This window comes from Limulus polyphemus, unplaced genomic scaffold, assembly GCF_000517525.1.
Source record: "Limulus polyphemus unplaced genomic scaffold, Limulus_polyphemus-2.1.2 Scaffold2775, whole genome shotgun sequence".
Classification (NCBI taxonomy): domain Eukaryota; kingdom Metazoa; phylum Arthropoda; class Merostomata; order Xiphosura; family Limulidae; genus Limulus; species Limulus polyphemus.
This window is the reverse complement of record NW_013668385.1, coordinates 10,443-25,932: the sequence shown is the minus strand read 5'-3', so window position 1 is coordinate 25,932 and position 15,490 is coordinate 10,443. Positions and strand designations below refer to the sequence as shown.

The 15,490-nt window shown below is 30.2% G+C and overlaps 1 protein-coding gene across 3 annotated transcripts in view; it reads left to right on the top strand.

Moving 5' to 3' along the window:
* LOC106467874 (elongator complex protein 1-like) overlaps nt 1-15,490 on the top strand; it is a 95,831-nt gene that overhangs the window by 71,010 nt on the left and 9,331 nt on the right. For all 3 annotated transcript variants that reach the window (XR_002612496.1, XM_022396088.1, XM_022396087.1), the window contains exons 9-17: nt 2,130-2,220; nt 2,428-2,649; nt 5,701-5,871; nt 7,144-7,249; nt 7,496-7,666; nt 8,143-8,249; nt 9,603-9,697; nt 13,897-14,053; nt 14,404-14,587. Coding sequence is in view for 2 of the 3 variants with exons in the window: in XM_022396088.1 (XP_022251796.1) it covers nt 2,130-2,220; nt 2,428-2,649; nt 5,701-5,871; nt 7,144-7,249; nt 7,496-7,666; nt 8,143-8,249; nt 9,603-9,697; nt 13,897-14,053; nt 14,404-14,587 (1,304 nt within the window). In the remaining variant the exon portion in view is untranslated. The remainder of the gene's footprint in view (nt 1-2,129; nt 2,221-2,427; nt 2,650-5,700; nt 5,872-7,143; nt 7,250-7,495; nt 7,667-8,142; nt 8,250-9,602; nt 9,698-13,896; nt 14,054-14,403; nt 14,588-15,490) is intronic.

The following is a 15,490-nucleotide window of genomic DNA, read 5'->3' as shown; positions in this document are numbered from 1 at the left end:
ATAATAATTGAAATGTGACTGTAGTTTAGAAAGTATAAGTCTACTAAAACACAGCCAAGACAGGTTACTTTGTAAAGACCAAAGGGCAGTTTTATGTTGTTGAACACAGTAAAATGAGTGCACATGTGTTTTTGTCATTGTAACTTCTGTATGGTTAGACAGGTATAGCTGAAAGGTCAATATAATAAAAATATATAGATGTATAATGTTATGAGATTTAAGCTATTTGGTCTAAACATTTATGCTTTTGTGCTATAATTTGCGTTCGTTCTAGAATGAAAGAGGCATAATTTATATTTATTTCCTAATTTTTTATGGTGGTTATGAGATTGGTGAAATCTACCAATCCCATACAAAGATTAATTTTTTAGCCTTAAAATGAAAATTACTTTACATGATAGATAGGCAACATGTGAAAAGAAAAAAAAAACCTTAGAAAACATTGCTTTACAAACCTTAACACTTAATAAAAAAATTTATATTTTGATTATAAAAGCATTGTAATGTTAATATCCCAAACACATATGCTTACTAATTTAAAAGTTATAGCATGAAAACCATAATAAATACAAAATGGTTACAAGGTTGGTTCTAGGGACCGAGCCCATGCTGAAAGAGTTAATTAAGCAAGCATTGTATTTATAACACTGCTGATCATGATTTATGGCCAAGTTATTCTAATCTCTGGTCTTACTCACTTAATTACTTAAACTTTATTTCTGAGATGATACTACACTCTCACACGCAGTTTAGCTATCTTCCTCATGTGTTTGCCAAAGATTTGTATACCATGGATGAGAAGAGATGTAGTCTTCCGTAGGTGTGCCTCTATGAAACCCTTGTCAGTGGATGTCATATCCCATGGGCTTCTTTTGGGCACTTTCTGAAGGATGCTCATCTAGGTAAATTTACACCAGTCCTTTCACTACTTCATTGTGGGATTCTAACTAAACTGTGTGTAGGGGTTGGGTATCATCTTGGAAATTAATATTTTCTTTACCTGAAAATGTATTTTTGATTGATACCTCTGGATATGCTCCCACCCATCCTTCCCACTTCCCATGCACCTTCTTTTTTTTTTTAACTTCCTTGCCTCGTCAAAGAATGAAGTTTCATGAGCACAAATGCATAGGGGAGTTATGCATGGGGGTGTATTGCCCTTCTATTTCATCATGCATAAAATAATTTCACATAATATCATGTGGGAGTTGCCTCAAGCCTTGTAGCATGCGAATCTCCCTGGCAGATGCACAAGAAGATAGCTAAACTGTGTGAAGAGGTATCTATTGGAAATATATTTTCAGCTAAGGAAAATGTTAAGATTTTTATATGACAGTTTTATATCAGTAATTTTGAATAAAAAAATATAGTCAAAATATTCACATAATTAAAACAAATTCAAATGAGCCAAAATCTCCATCCTTAATAAAATGCTAGATAACACTGACAAGTTTCTGGTCAATATAATGATAAACTGATAATTTTTAAAATAATGTAATATATATATATATATTGACTGTACAAGAAAACATTTTGAAGAACTGGAATGAGATACTCGTATAATTTTCACTATATGTTGCATTGCCTTATATAGATTTATAAGTATTATGAATGAATAGACAGTTATGTAAGCTTATCAATAAAGTTTTCTTTCTTAAGCAATTAAGATGTTCCTTGAAATGTCAAGGTATATTAATATTTTTTTCAGATTAAAAAATATACCATAACTGTAATCATTCCTTGTGAATACATTTCTGCATATTGTGAATCTACCAGAGTGTTTTGTTAACGCTATATAAAAGCAATTTAAAGTAGAGATAGTTTTCTTTGGTTTGTGCATTTACAATTTAGTTGTATGCTTATTTTCTAGTCACTTATCAAAGATGTATGTATATTTAATAATAGTAGTGTATATCCAGGAATGAAACACATTTTTAATATAATTAAAGTTTATTTTCAGGAGTGGTAATTTTTAAAATGAGTATAGTAAGTGTTTATGTGCCAATGAGTAATATATTTATACATCAGTCTATTTAAATGTACACATAGAATAAACATCACAATTATTGTACTTGTAATGAAACCATAAAAATCTATGAATTTATAATTTTTAATTTTATGTTTCCCAGATTAAAGAAGTCTTATGGAATTCAGAGTCTACAATATTAACCATTTGGGGTCAGCTAATACAAGAGAAAAATGGTTACAATGAACACAGAAGTAAGATAACCTCTGCTGTTATTCATTTTGTGTTAACTATATTTTAAGTAAGTAAAAAAAAAAAGATAAAGCAGCAGGTTAATATGGATTAATAATATATACAAAATTGAAAAGGAAACATTTAATACCAACTTCATAACAAAACTATCTCGGAATTAGTCATTATCGGTGGAAGATAGATATTTAATTTTTTCTTTTTTCTTTTAGTATTACTGTGGACAACCAGCAACTATCATTGGTATTTAAAACAAAGCCTCAGCTTTAACAAATATCATGTGACAGCGGTCTTATGGGATGTAATAGACCCATACATGCTTCATGTGACTTGTTCTGGCGGACATTACCTTTGCTACAAATGGACCTGGATGGTTAACCACAGCAAGAGCTACTCATCCGATGATAATGCGTGTGTTGCTGTTATTGATGGGGGTAAATATTAGGAATATTTATATTTCAACAGATCAGAATTTTACTTGGATTACTAAATATTTAGCCTTATTGACATTTTGAAAATATTGAAATAATGCTTTCAACTTTAAACTACACTTAAAAAATGTTATAATAAGATCCATTTAAAGTTGTTGATGGTGAAATTTCAGGACTGGTAGGATGTTTTGAAAGTAAAATTATCAATACAAATTCACTAAAATGTGCAAATATGGAAAATCTTAAGAATGACTACAGTATTTTAGAACAAGGAATCTCTTGTTAAAAAATATTTTAAAGTTTCTGCTGTTAAAATGCTAGGGTTTATTAAATGCATAAATCTTTGAAATTTTATTTTTAAAATAATTAACATTTTTTGGTGTTAAAATATTAGGATTTACCAGAAAGTTTCTGAACTTTGAATTTGTTGCTAAATGAGTCCTTAAAACCTTCTGGTTGTAAAATGTTAAAATTGACTAGAATGTTCCAAATTGTTTATATATTACAATTAAATCTTTTTTAAAAAATTCTGATGGAAAAATACTAAAATCAGACTTAAATTAACTAGAAGCTACTGATTACATGGTTCCTACAGGTAAGGGAAACCAGAAGTCAGTCAATTTTTGATTTTGTGTTCATGGCATGGGAAACATCAGGGAATGTAATTTTATCAAACAAAAACCAGGAAAAGTCCTTAATTTGATGTGATCCAGTGGGGCTTTTAGGACACTAATGATGGATGAATAAATTATCATTAGCACCAAAAAAAATGACATACAGGTTAATTCTGTTACACTTAGCATGGTCAGTATGCTTTAAAATTGTTTTATATACATCAATCTTTTTGTTTACTGTTAATTGTTATGAAGTATAAGGTAACCTTAACATATTAAGTAAACAGCAGCTAAGCTCCCACCTAAATGCAGTATAAGGACTATGTACAAGGGTTTGTCTCATCCTCCTAAAATTATGTCATGGAGGATTGTTTTACTAGAACCTAAATGCCCTTAACAAAATACTACTTACAGATAGGCTGTTTCCATCAAATAAGTTATTTTAATCCTACAGATTTTAGTGCATTAATAAAACAGTCCCCAGATCAGTAGTCATTAAAGGAACACATAGTTCCAGGTTATATTATGTCATTGACATATTTGTGCAGAAAAGGTTTGAAAGATATCAAAATGAAAATGAACACTTGAATTATTTTGGTGAAGCCTTTTTGTTCAAAGATAGAACAAATCTATACAGTTTTAGTGATTCTTTATTTTTAATTTATATCATAGTTATATTTATTCACTCAATTATCAAAAATAACTATAGTAATTATATGAATAATTTATCAGTAATTTTGTTTAATTCATTATAAAATAAAACATGCATTGCCAAAATTTGATTATAACACGTAACATTTTGATGTGTAGTAAAATTTGGACATGGTCATTGACAGGCAGTAGATGGGTAGAATATTACCAATTACATTTAAGGAAAATCCTATAAAGCAAAATATGGATGGCAATGTATTAGTAACTTTTACTTGATAAGGGAATTTAGGTTCAAAGACTTTCAAATTTTAACAAACAAAAGTCTGAAAGCTAACCTGGAGCATTCAGAAACTGTTGTTTTCTTCACCCCACATGTTTAAAGAAAAGTGAAAATTTTGATTCATTAGAACAGGTGGCCATATAGGCTTAATACATCTGAGCTGATTGGGTGTTTGTTTGTCTCGTGGCGGTCACTATGTGGTTGAGTTCACTGAGTTGGAGAAAAGAAGGGTGGGAGAGAGAGCGTGTAGCATGTGGCAGTGTTATGACACGTGGTCAGTAGGTGTGGTGAGTAGATCATTGTTTTGGAGGAACTTGGTGACATCATTGAGGCTGCTAATAGTGAAGGGAAGAGAATTGGAGCAAGGCTGGATCCATGAATGATGAGTCCGGGGTTCAAACTGTGACCAAGTATGCCTGTGGGTGAGAGGTGGAAGAGAGATTTAGTGGATCAAAGTGAGGTTATGGTGGGATGGGAAACTTGTGTTTAAATTAAAATTTAATGAATGGTACAATTTCAGGGCAATGTGAGTTGTGATCCTATGCCACATTTTACCTGTGGGGGTAAAACCAGAGTGCCTGGAGAAAAACCCACATCTGGAAAAAATCAAATTATTAAAATATTAAAATAATCTTTCATTCACGCTAAGTAATGGTATGACACATGGAAAGGTTTCTGAGAATACAGAACTATTTGTAGAAAAAGTTGAACTTGCACCATTGAATAACTGGCTGCATCCTAATAATCTTTAAGTTAATGCATCAAATAATTTCTAATCTGATTAATTTTAGGCTATTGAAGCAGCATATAAGTAGTATACTTGATAGATTTCTGTTTATTGAATCATGATAATTATTATTATGTAATACCAGTCTTGTTACTTTTTGCAAATTATTTATTTTTATGTTAAATGCAGCTTGCCTTGTCTGCATTAAACAATACATGAATAACATTTTGCAATTTTACATTTTATTATAGATAAAAATTGAATTATATATATAACAAGCATAGATCAAATGGTCAGGGAATAACATATTTTGTTCAAGAAAAGTCGAGGTGTTTCATTCTACCCAAAGTGTGGGAAGCATGTGATTGTAAAATGTTAGTATTGACTTAGGTGGATAACATTTAGATGCCTGACAATTAAACCCTTTAGGACCTGTTAATAATTTAATGTTAGGATTGACTGAGAAAGTTTTTATAACTAAATTCTCTTGCTTAGAATTACCAGTTAAGGAAGTGCAAGAATGCAACTGATGTTGATAGGTAAACATGACTTATAAATTTGGGCAGTGTGAAGATATCATAAGCAGCAGGATATTATTTATTAGAAACTTATTAAAATGTAACTTATGCTAGGAACTTCAAATTCATATTTTCAAGCAAGTAAAAATAAGTATCCCTATGTGTGAATATTGTAACTCCTACAGGATCTTAATGTATCAGTAAGTTGAACATTATATTTGACCTTCATATATGTATGTTTTAAAAACATTTAATTCTTTTCAGCTCATCTAAAGGTGACACCATTTCGTCAAACAGTCATTCCCCCACCAATGTGTGCATATGAGTTAGAATTTCCAGATACTATATCCCAGGTTGTTTTTCCCCCCAAAATTGCAAGCAACTACGACATGCTTGTAGTTTTATCAGATGGAAGAATAGCTCTGTGTAATAAGAGTTAGTATTCATTTTATTGTATTTTGCTATTAAGAACCAAAAATAGATGAGTCTTATGGTATTTGAGTGGAATGTCCTTCTCATTTTATTAATATCTGATAATGAACACTGTTTGCATTATTTATTTTTTCATAAATAGTCACATCATTTCAGTAAATGTTCTGAAATAAAATATAACTTCAGGAAACTATTACTTATGTAGCATTGTTAAGAGTACATTAGTAGCAGATCATTAAGGTTTATACATACATATCCATCTTTAATCTAGCTTTTCTACTAGGCAGGTGATACATAAATAAGAAAATAAGAGATAGAATATAAATTTTTGCCAAAGAAACACCTTTGTTTCTCATTTAGGAGGTTGTAGAGGCTATCAAAATTAAATATTAAAATTTTAGTATGGAAAGAAGTATATTATTTTTAGCATAAAAATACCTTTCACTCAGTAAAGGCTTAGGACATTCACATACAAATCTTTTCCAGATTTATAATAAAGTATTTTTACTATGTCTGTGAAGCTATAATATAATTATGTTTATTATAATTCTGAATTTAATCTGTGTACCTTCACAAAAGTTGGCATGTCTATTGTATGCAAAAAGCAAGATTTATAATAAAGTATTTTTACTCTTTTTGCATACAATAGACATGCCAACTTTTGTGAAGGTACACGGATTAAATTCAGAATTATAATAAACATAGTTATATTATAGCTTCACAGACATGGGGTCAGTCAACTAGATTGAATCTGTTAGCAAAAGGTTAAGGTCTGACAGATAAAGTTCTAGTGGAAGTATATTAATATCTTGTGTGTTTTATTTCATGTGAAAACTGACATAATATAAAGGACAATTAAAATTCTGGTTGAATAACATTAAAACCTTTTAGTGACACACTATTGGCCACTGTAGAAGACAACTGAAAAAGTGTTTGATAGGCTTTAACCATTTGGTTTTAATAAAATTGCTTTAACTTTTTAAACTTCATTTTCTGTGGTGTGTGTCTAAAAGGTTTTAATAAAACTGATATAGGTTTAAATTTCTTAATATTATCAATTATATTTTTGTTCTTTGGCCTGATTTGTTTTTTTCTACCAAGAAAACACATCTTACAAAGCTCAGAACAACTGGAAACAAAAAATTTGTTTTTTATCTAAAAGCAAGAAAAGAAAACAAATACCTGTGTTGATGCATTGAATTAATAAATGACAAAAAGGCTGGTCCATAATGATTTAAAAATCTTTCCAAAAATTGACATGTGTTTATGTTTCAGAGGACAGCTCTACTACTCAGGAAGACTGTTGTGTAATTGTAAAAAATGCAGGACAAAATGGCTTTAAGAAGCAGGGTCTTGTACACTGTGTGACCAGCTTATTCAGGTGTGATCTTGTAAAGGATAATATATTTTTTCTTTTTCTTTTTGGAAGGGTGAAAATATGTAATTAGTTATTATGTGATACAGATAAATATTTATGTTCTTACCTTTGAAGTTTTTTATGGTGATTGAAAGCTATCCTATTTTTTCCAATTATTTTAAGATCAAACTTGTCCCAGAAAGTGAAGTTTTGGCTTTGTTGTAGTTTTGTTTTTTGCTGCAATTGTGAGTTTGTATCTTTATTCTTCAGGGTTCAGTGGAGTGATAATATCAATGTTCCATTGATTCCAATGTGTATACATCACTGGACCTGTGTTGCTGGTGATACTGTAGTATGTGCTTCTCCTGTTCAGGGTAGAACTGCCTTGTTGTCTGTCAATTTGAAGAATCACAATACAGACTCAGAAAAAGTACTGGGAAGGTATAAGCTTAGAATTTACCTAACTTTATGCTTAGTTATAGAAAGTTTGTGTAGCATTGTAACACAAATTATCATTAATTTCATGTTTTTAAAACTACTCATTTACAGATTACTAACTTTTCAACACACACCATTTTTTGGAGAGTTTCAGTATATAATATTCCCATGTATGTTTTTATGTGCTGCAAATGGAAGTTTTCAGACATGCAGTAAAATTTCAGGTCATCAAAAGTTTAATTTTGTTTGACCTCATGTTTCATGTAGGCAATTTACATACTACTTATTTCAAACAGAACTAAAGTGTTGAAGATAATGAGAAGGGAAAAATGCTATAAAAGTTTGTATAGTAATTATTAAACATTAACATTATCTAATGTCCAAGCTAATGAGCTTAAAATATTTCACACAGATCAGTTTTTCTTCATGATATAGAAATATATTTACTATTAACAAACTAATATTTTCTTATCCTCAAGATTGATATCAATGTTGAAGGCTTCTTTGTTAAACATGTGTACAAACAATGATGGTGATATTGTGGCTTTACAACTTACTGACGGTCTTGTGTTAAAATATATCCTTGGTAAGTACATTGTTACTTCATGTACATCATAATTGGTATATCTTTTTGTTAAGCTACTATGATTTACAGTAAAAAAAATAACATCTGACTTGAAAGAAAACATTAAAATTTAAAACTAAATGCTATGTTATTCAAAACTGCTCTTTAAATTGACACGTAAGTTAACAGACCACAATAACAGCAGTTTGATGAGATTTATGTATTGAGTATGAAATATAGGTCATGCTTTCCCAAGAATGAATGAGACTGAACACTTTTCTCTTAGTAACAAAAACAACAATCCACTTCACTTTAGATCAGCTTTTCTTGTAGATAACTGAGACTAGGGGACAACAACTTTGCTGGATAAAGGCAAGAAAAAGCTGTTAAAACACCAAAGAAATTTTGAGAAAGATATCTAACTTTGTTTAAGATTTTATTCAGTTCTAAGTTCTATCAGAACTTTCCATAATGCCACATTACCAGGCTAGCCTTATTAAGAAGGAAAACCAGCATTTCTAGCATGTCTATCTTAACACATGACTAACATTCTGTACAAACCATTGAGAATCTGCTTAGTGAATTATTCAGGAAGCAGTCAAGGCATAATAATAGACAAGTCCTGGACTTTAACATTCTAACTTTGGAAGAAAACCAAAAAGGCAAGACAAACAAGTTCAAGATTGGGCACATACTGTTCATCCAGAACTTACAGTCAAGAACAGAACTGTTTAGTAAATTTTTGGAACAAAAATGCATAAATAGAGAGATATATTTATATACTAAGCTATAGAATGGTTTACTTTATTATGTCTACATATCATAATGATAAACCTAAACATTCTATTCATTTGAACTTCAAAAAAACTAATAAAAGCACAATAAGTAGTATTTGCCAACTTTTTTTCATATTAGACAATTATTTGTTGCAATGTAAATATCTGAGTGAAATTTTAAAGATATTGAATTTTAATACTCTGTTTTTACTTGTGCATGTAAAGAAAAAAAATCTTAGTCATGTTTATAGGTATAACCTATACTTAACTTGTTTGCTCACTCATTGAAATTGCACTTACAAGCTGATTCATGTTTTTCTACCATTCATTCAGTGCTCAACTCTTATTGATGTTATTTACAAACCAATTTATATATTCATTTATCATCTACTAAACAACCAATCCTTTATATATCCACTAAATCACCTATTTGTTTTTCCTTTTTACCACTTACTGCACCTCCCAACTTTTATTCATAAAAACTTTGCTAGATTTTCTGTTTACCTCCTTATCACAATTACTTATCTCTCGATCAGTATATGTTTAAATAATCAATGAAAGCATTTATTATTTTTCTTGTATGCTGCTGTTATTTTAGATACTGAGGTCATCACTCCTTGGGCTACAGACCAAGGTGATTTGCAGTTTCCACAACCCTGTAGTACCATGGCAGTTTGTAAAGTAGCAGGAAAGGTAGTATTATACTATAGCAACTTGTTAAGTAGCAGAAAAGGTAGTGTTATACCATGGCTGTTTATAACGTAGTAAAAAAGGTAGTTTTATACCATGGAAGCGTGTAAAAATAGCTGGAAAGGTAGTATTATACTATAGTAGTTTGTAAACAGCAGAAAAGTTAGTTTTATACCATGGGAGTTTGTAAAGTAGCAGAAATTATACCACAGCTGTTTATTGTGTAGTAGTAATGTTATTTTCATACTATGTCAATTTTTAAAGTAGGAGAAAACTTAGTATTGTACTGTAGTATTTAATAAAGTAGCAGAAAATGTAGTATTATACCATGGCAATTTGTAAAGTAAGACTAAAGGAAGTATTTTAAATGTATGTTAATTTTTTCAAAAACAGTGTCTCATAACAAAGTTTTGGAAATTTTGCTATGTAAAAAATGATAGAAGAACTAAATCAGATTTTGTAAATATTTTTAACCTAAAGTTAGATTTTATTTAGTAAACTTATAGTAAGTTTCATGCTATTCATCTGAGTATTTACACTGTGAAAATTAAAAATTAAGAGATATAAGTGGCATCACACAAATCCATAAAGGTTTATAATAACTTAGGGGTTGCACAAATAAAACTATTTGTTAAAACATAATTTGTGTATTAAGCTTTTATTGAAATAAGAGTAATTTACTTGCATCTTCTTCATCATTAATCTCAGACCTTAGTTTGTGAATGAGCAAGCTCTCTGTTATTTGGAGGATCTGCTCATCATTGACTCTTGCTAAGATCTTAAACCAGTTAGATTGAACAACAACATCACTTTCACATAGGGTGTGTTCAAGAACATTAGACTTAGTAATGGGTCTTAGATTAACATGTTCTTTTACTGGTGTTATCAATTTTCTTTTAGTAGAACAGATGTAGCATTGCTAACAGCAAGAACAAATAAATTTATAAATAACAAATGATGACTTTAGAGCAGAAAGTCAATTCTTAAATCTAAAGAAAGACTGTAGGTGAAATAAGATCTTAGTATTGGACCTATAATATTTTTCAACACTGCATTCTTTATTTAATTGCTGGGGGAATTTAAAAAAATGAAAAAGTTTATAGATAATATTATTTCAACCACACTATGTTTGCCATATTCATTGCCAGTGATGTGTTTTGCTTAATCCATAGCTTATCAGGCCAGCTGGGTTACAACAATATGTGTTTTGGTGTGAATGCCTTTTCCAAGCTGGCAAAGTGTGATTATAATTAATTATACTTTTTCATATGATATTAGTATTAGGCATATTATATTTTATGACACTGCGTTCTATATCATACTTTTTTTTTTACCCTACAGAAGATCCTTCTAGCCAATATCTTGAGAAACCACATATAACTGCTCAGACACTTTATTTACTCTTCATTGACATAGAATATAATCTGCTCTATCCAATTGTATTTAGCTGTTGACTAGCTATTTTCAAACTTAGTTTCATTAATAATTGTTTAGACCACATGTTGTAATATCATAAAAGGTGTTCTTCTATCTGAATACTTTCAAAAAAGTTGTTATAGATTATTTACAAAAAATGGACACAATAAATTAAACATCGTAAGTCAATCTGATAGGATCCTTAAAGATTTGCCTTTTTATAACAAACATTATCTTCCACTGTTATTGGTTTTTCACTATCTTCTATTATTGCCAACTTTTCTTCATCTCTATCACCCTTTTTTATTTGTTTCAAAATTTTTCAACTTCATCAGATGGTTATAAAGCCAAGGTTTCCTTTGGGGTCTTTTCATCAACAATGAGTAACTTCATTCAGTTTCTTATCTTGGACTTTAGAGTGTACAGTTCTTCAAATAGACAAGTTTCCTTTGGCATACATTGTGATTGAGAGCTAATTAGAAGAATGTTGACCACAATGCTAAAATACAGAGGGCTCAGGCCTTCCTACTGTGTTAATGATGAAAGATTTCTTGACTCCAAAGAAGTGATAGCATTCCACATCATTTTGTAACCAACTATGTAAGAGCATTCTGCTGGTCATTATGATCTTTTCTAATGCTCACAGTAAAGTCACATGCAGAAACAAACTTATCTTTATTCAGATCTGTACCTTATCATTATCTAATTTAATATTGAAGTCACATGCAGAAAGAAATTTATCTTTACTCAGATCTTTACCTTGTTATTATTTAATTAAATATTGAAGTCACATGCAGAAACGGGTTTCTCTTTACTCAGATCTTTACCTTGTCATTATCTAATTGAATATTTTTACTGGCACAGTAACTTTTCTATCATTCTTCAAAGTTATACATCATCTGTTTCTGCTCAGCTTTAGTTGTGTACTATTTTTTCTTTGTTGTATGATGTAAATCTCTTGCTTGTTATTAGTCATGTAATCACAGTTGCTTCCATTTGTTCAGTTGATTGTGCCACAGACTTAAGAAATTGGATAACATTATGGATCTCTCTGGAACAGCAGCCAGGAAATGCCTCTTTTTCTGCAGCTGGCTTTAAGACACTAAATAAGTGAAGCCCATCAAGTTGAACAAAGTTTATCAAGTGTTGATAGAAAGCAATATCAAAGTATTAAAGTGGTTAGTGCCACTGTGTGCTTTTAATAAACTTATCAATTTGTTTGCCCTTGCACAAATATCATAAGAATGTTTTCAAATTCTCTACACCATTTATAAATAGATCCATAACATTGGAGCTGTTGATACTCATTAATCAACAATTTCCAAATGGCTTTTGCATTGTTTTAAAATTATCCATATCATGTAAAAATAGCCTCATAATATTGAAGGTCTTGATGCTAATGCACCAATTTTCAAGTATCTTTTGCATTATATCTTACAATATAAAATATTTAGTATACAAAAAATTTCAAAACCCAAGTGCTTTCCAAAGGTGCCTTTCTTCACCAGGAGCAAACTAAGGGTTATTGGGTTTTGTATATTTGTGTTAAATTGATTTTTGAAATCACATGTTTTCCTAGCATCATGAAACATGTATGGATATTGTAAATCTGAAAAATACCATTTTTAACCTCACGAAAAAGTATACGATAGTATATAATTATCAATATTTACAATAGGTTTGTAAATAATAATGAACTGCATGAATGCATGAAAATTCATATGTTCGGAACACTAGTTATACAGACATGCATAGCCATACTCTTTGCAAATTACTGCATTTGAGGTTGCACCCACAAATACCTGGTTCCCACAAGAGTCTTTTAGTGCACACTAACATAAATTCCAGAATAACATGCATGAACCTTTTTTTTTTTCCAGAAATGTTGAATGCAAGTCTAAATGTGCTGTAATGTTATTGTATTGGTCATTAGTTAGGCTACATTTGGAATACTGTGTTTAGTCTTGGACTCCTTACCTTATAAAGGACATTGACTTGTTGAAAAGGGCTCAGGGGAAGACTACTACAAGGATATCTGGGATGGAAAAGTTGTAATATGAGGATAGGTTAAGATCTCTGAACTTCTTTTCTCTTGAAAAAAGAGAGTCAGAAGAGATCCGATTGAGGTGTTTATGACTGATAGTTTTGATGCATCATTTTTTTATTTTTTTTGTATTTACTGATGAGAATGGTAAGATGAGAGGGCACAAATATACCTTTCGGTAGGATAGCCATCATCTTCAGCTAAGACAGCCTTACTTTTTTTAACAGGATGGTTGGCCTTTGGAATGTATTGCTTTCAGATGTGGTAGATGCAATTAATTTAAGGAAGTTTAAGGAAAGGCTTGATAAATATATAAATGATAAGGGCTGGCTTTGATTATTTTTAGTATTTAATTTAATTTTCTGGATAGGATGGCATAGATGGACCATAAGGTCCCTTGTTGTCCTTTAATGTTTTTTTTATGTTATATTATTGACAGAAGCATTCATGATATTAAAAAAAACATATAGAATCAAAAATCTTATGAATTATGAAATTATGGAACTCCAATAATCAGAGAATTTTCAGAATTTTTTTCTAAGTCCATCTCAAAAGAAGAAATTTGTCATGATATTAAAAAATGATATAGAATCAAAAAATATATGAATCATAAAATTATGGAACTCCAATAATCAGAGTAATTTTTTCTAAGTTCACCTCAAAAGAAAAAATTTGTACTGACACAAATAGGTATTTACATTACTTTGGTACTGAAAATAATTTTCCATTTTACCTGGTGTAGGACCGAGTGTTGGGTCTAACTGAGAGGTTTTATTTCTACTGTGACAATGTTCAACTTTCCAGCAGCTGCACTTCATTTTGTTGTAATAGAGATTTCTTATTTATAACCACACATGACCATACCCTGAGAAGTCTGAGTCTTAGCCACGAACTACCTCGTATGTATATTTCAATTTTAGTTAAAACATTTGTAAGAGTATGTTGATAGTATTTCTCAGTTACAATTCCCAAGCTATTATAAGTCCTCTCTGTTGCAAGTATAATTAAATTTGAAACCTCTGTGCCATAACTTTTTTATTCAATACTATCTAAGAATTTTTGAAAGTATTCATGAATAGTTTGTGTAACAAGATAGTAATAAAGAAATACTTAAAGTAATACTAAAGATTTATGAAAGAATTACACTAAAATAAAAAAAAGGCATACCTCTTAAAAAGAAATGCAAAGTAAGTATTGTAAGTTTTTTGTGTATTAATTATGCTGTAGAGATGTTTTTTATTTTTAACAGAAATCATGGAAGGTAGTTTAGTACATGACAATAAAGATAACATTCGGCATTTAGAGAGAGGATCAAGAATTGTTGTGACAGTGCCATATGATACAAAAGTGATATTACAAATGCCACGTGGAAATATTGAGTGCATCCATCCTCGTAGCCTTGTTTTAGCTAAAATTCTTAGTCTCCTAGACAAGTAAGTGTGTGTTGCTATAATACAGATAATATAAATACGTGAATAAAAAACTAGTTTTTAAAATATTTTACCTATGTCAACCAGTGGTTCCAGAAGTAGGCTGCTAACTTCACATTTAAAAGTGTGTGATTATTTTGTTGTTTGGTGTTAATGTACACGTGTAAATGTTAGATTCATTTATTTTTTCCAGTCATCCAGATTTTTATATGTTTTATTGCATACAAGACTGAATTAACCCTATTGCCACATGTATCCTTTACTGTGCATGACACAAGGTTTTAGTGTCTCACATTCAAAACTTTATTAAACTACTTTTTGTTTATGTTATACCAATTAGTATAGAATAAAATCTTAGCTAATAATCCATATTTTAATAGTATATAAGTTTAAGTTCTTAGTTCTACAAGGCAATATTAAAAAAAATCCAGAATTTCCCATAATGTGACACACATGACACATTTTCTGTAGGCATCTTATCTTCTCTATTTTATCCATCACCCATCCAAAAAGTACGAAATTAAATGTAAATTATTCACTATAAAATTGTCATTGCTCAAATAAACCATAATTTTTATAGCCTTCAATTTTGTTTTGTTACAGAGCTAACAAATAGAAAATCAGACCCCTCCTGCCTCATCCATCTGACACATCCTCTCTTTCAGAATTTGTTAATAGTTCTCTCGTATGTTTAATTATGTGTTACCTATAACCAATATAAAGCAAAGGTTTTTCATCTATCAAATGATGTATTGTGTAATGTGTTTTGAACAGATAAGCACTTATAATACATGGTTCATTCCCATGGGAAAGTTAACAACTAGCTTGGATGAATTTGTAAAGGCTCTTGTTGCATAGTTAAATATGCAGAAAAATTGTGATTGTTAGAAGAAATTGTCTGCTTTT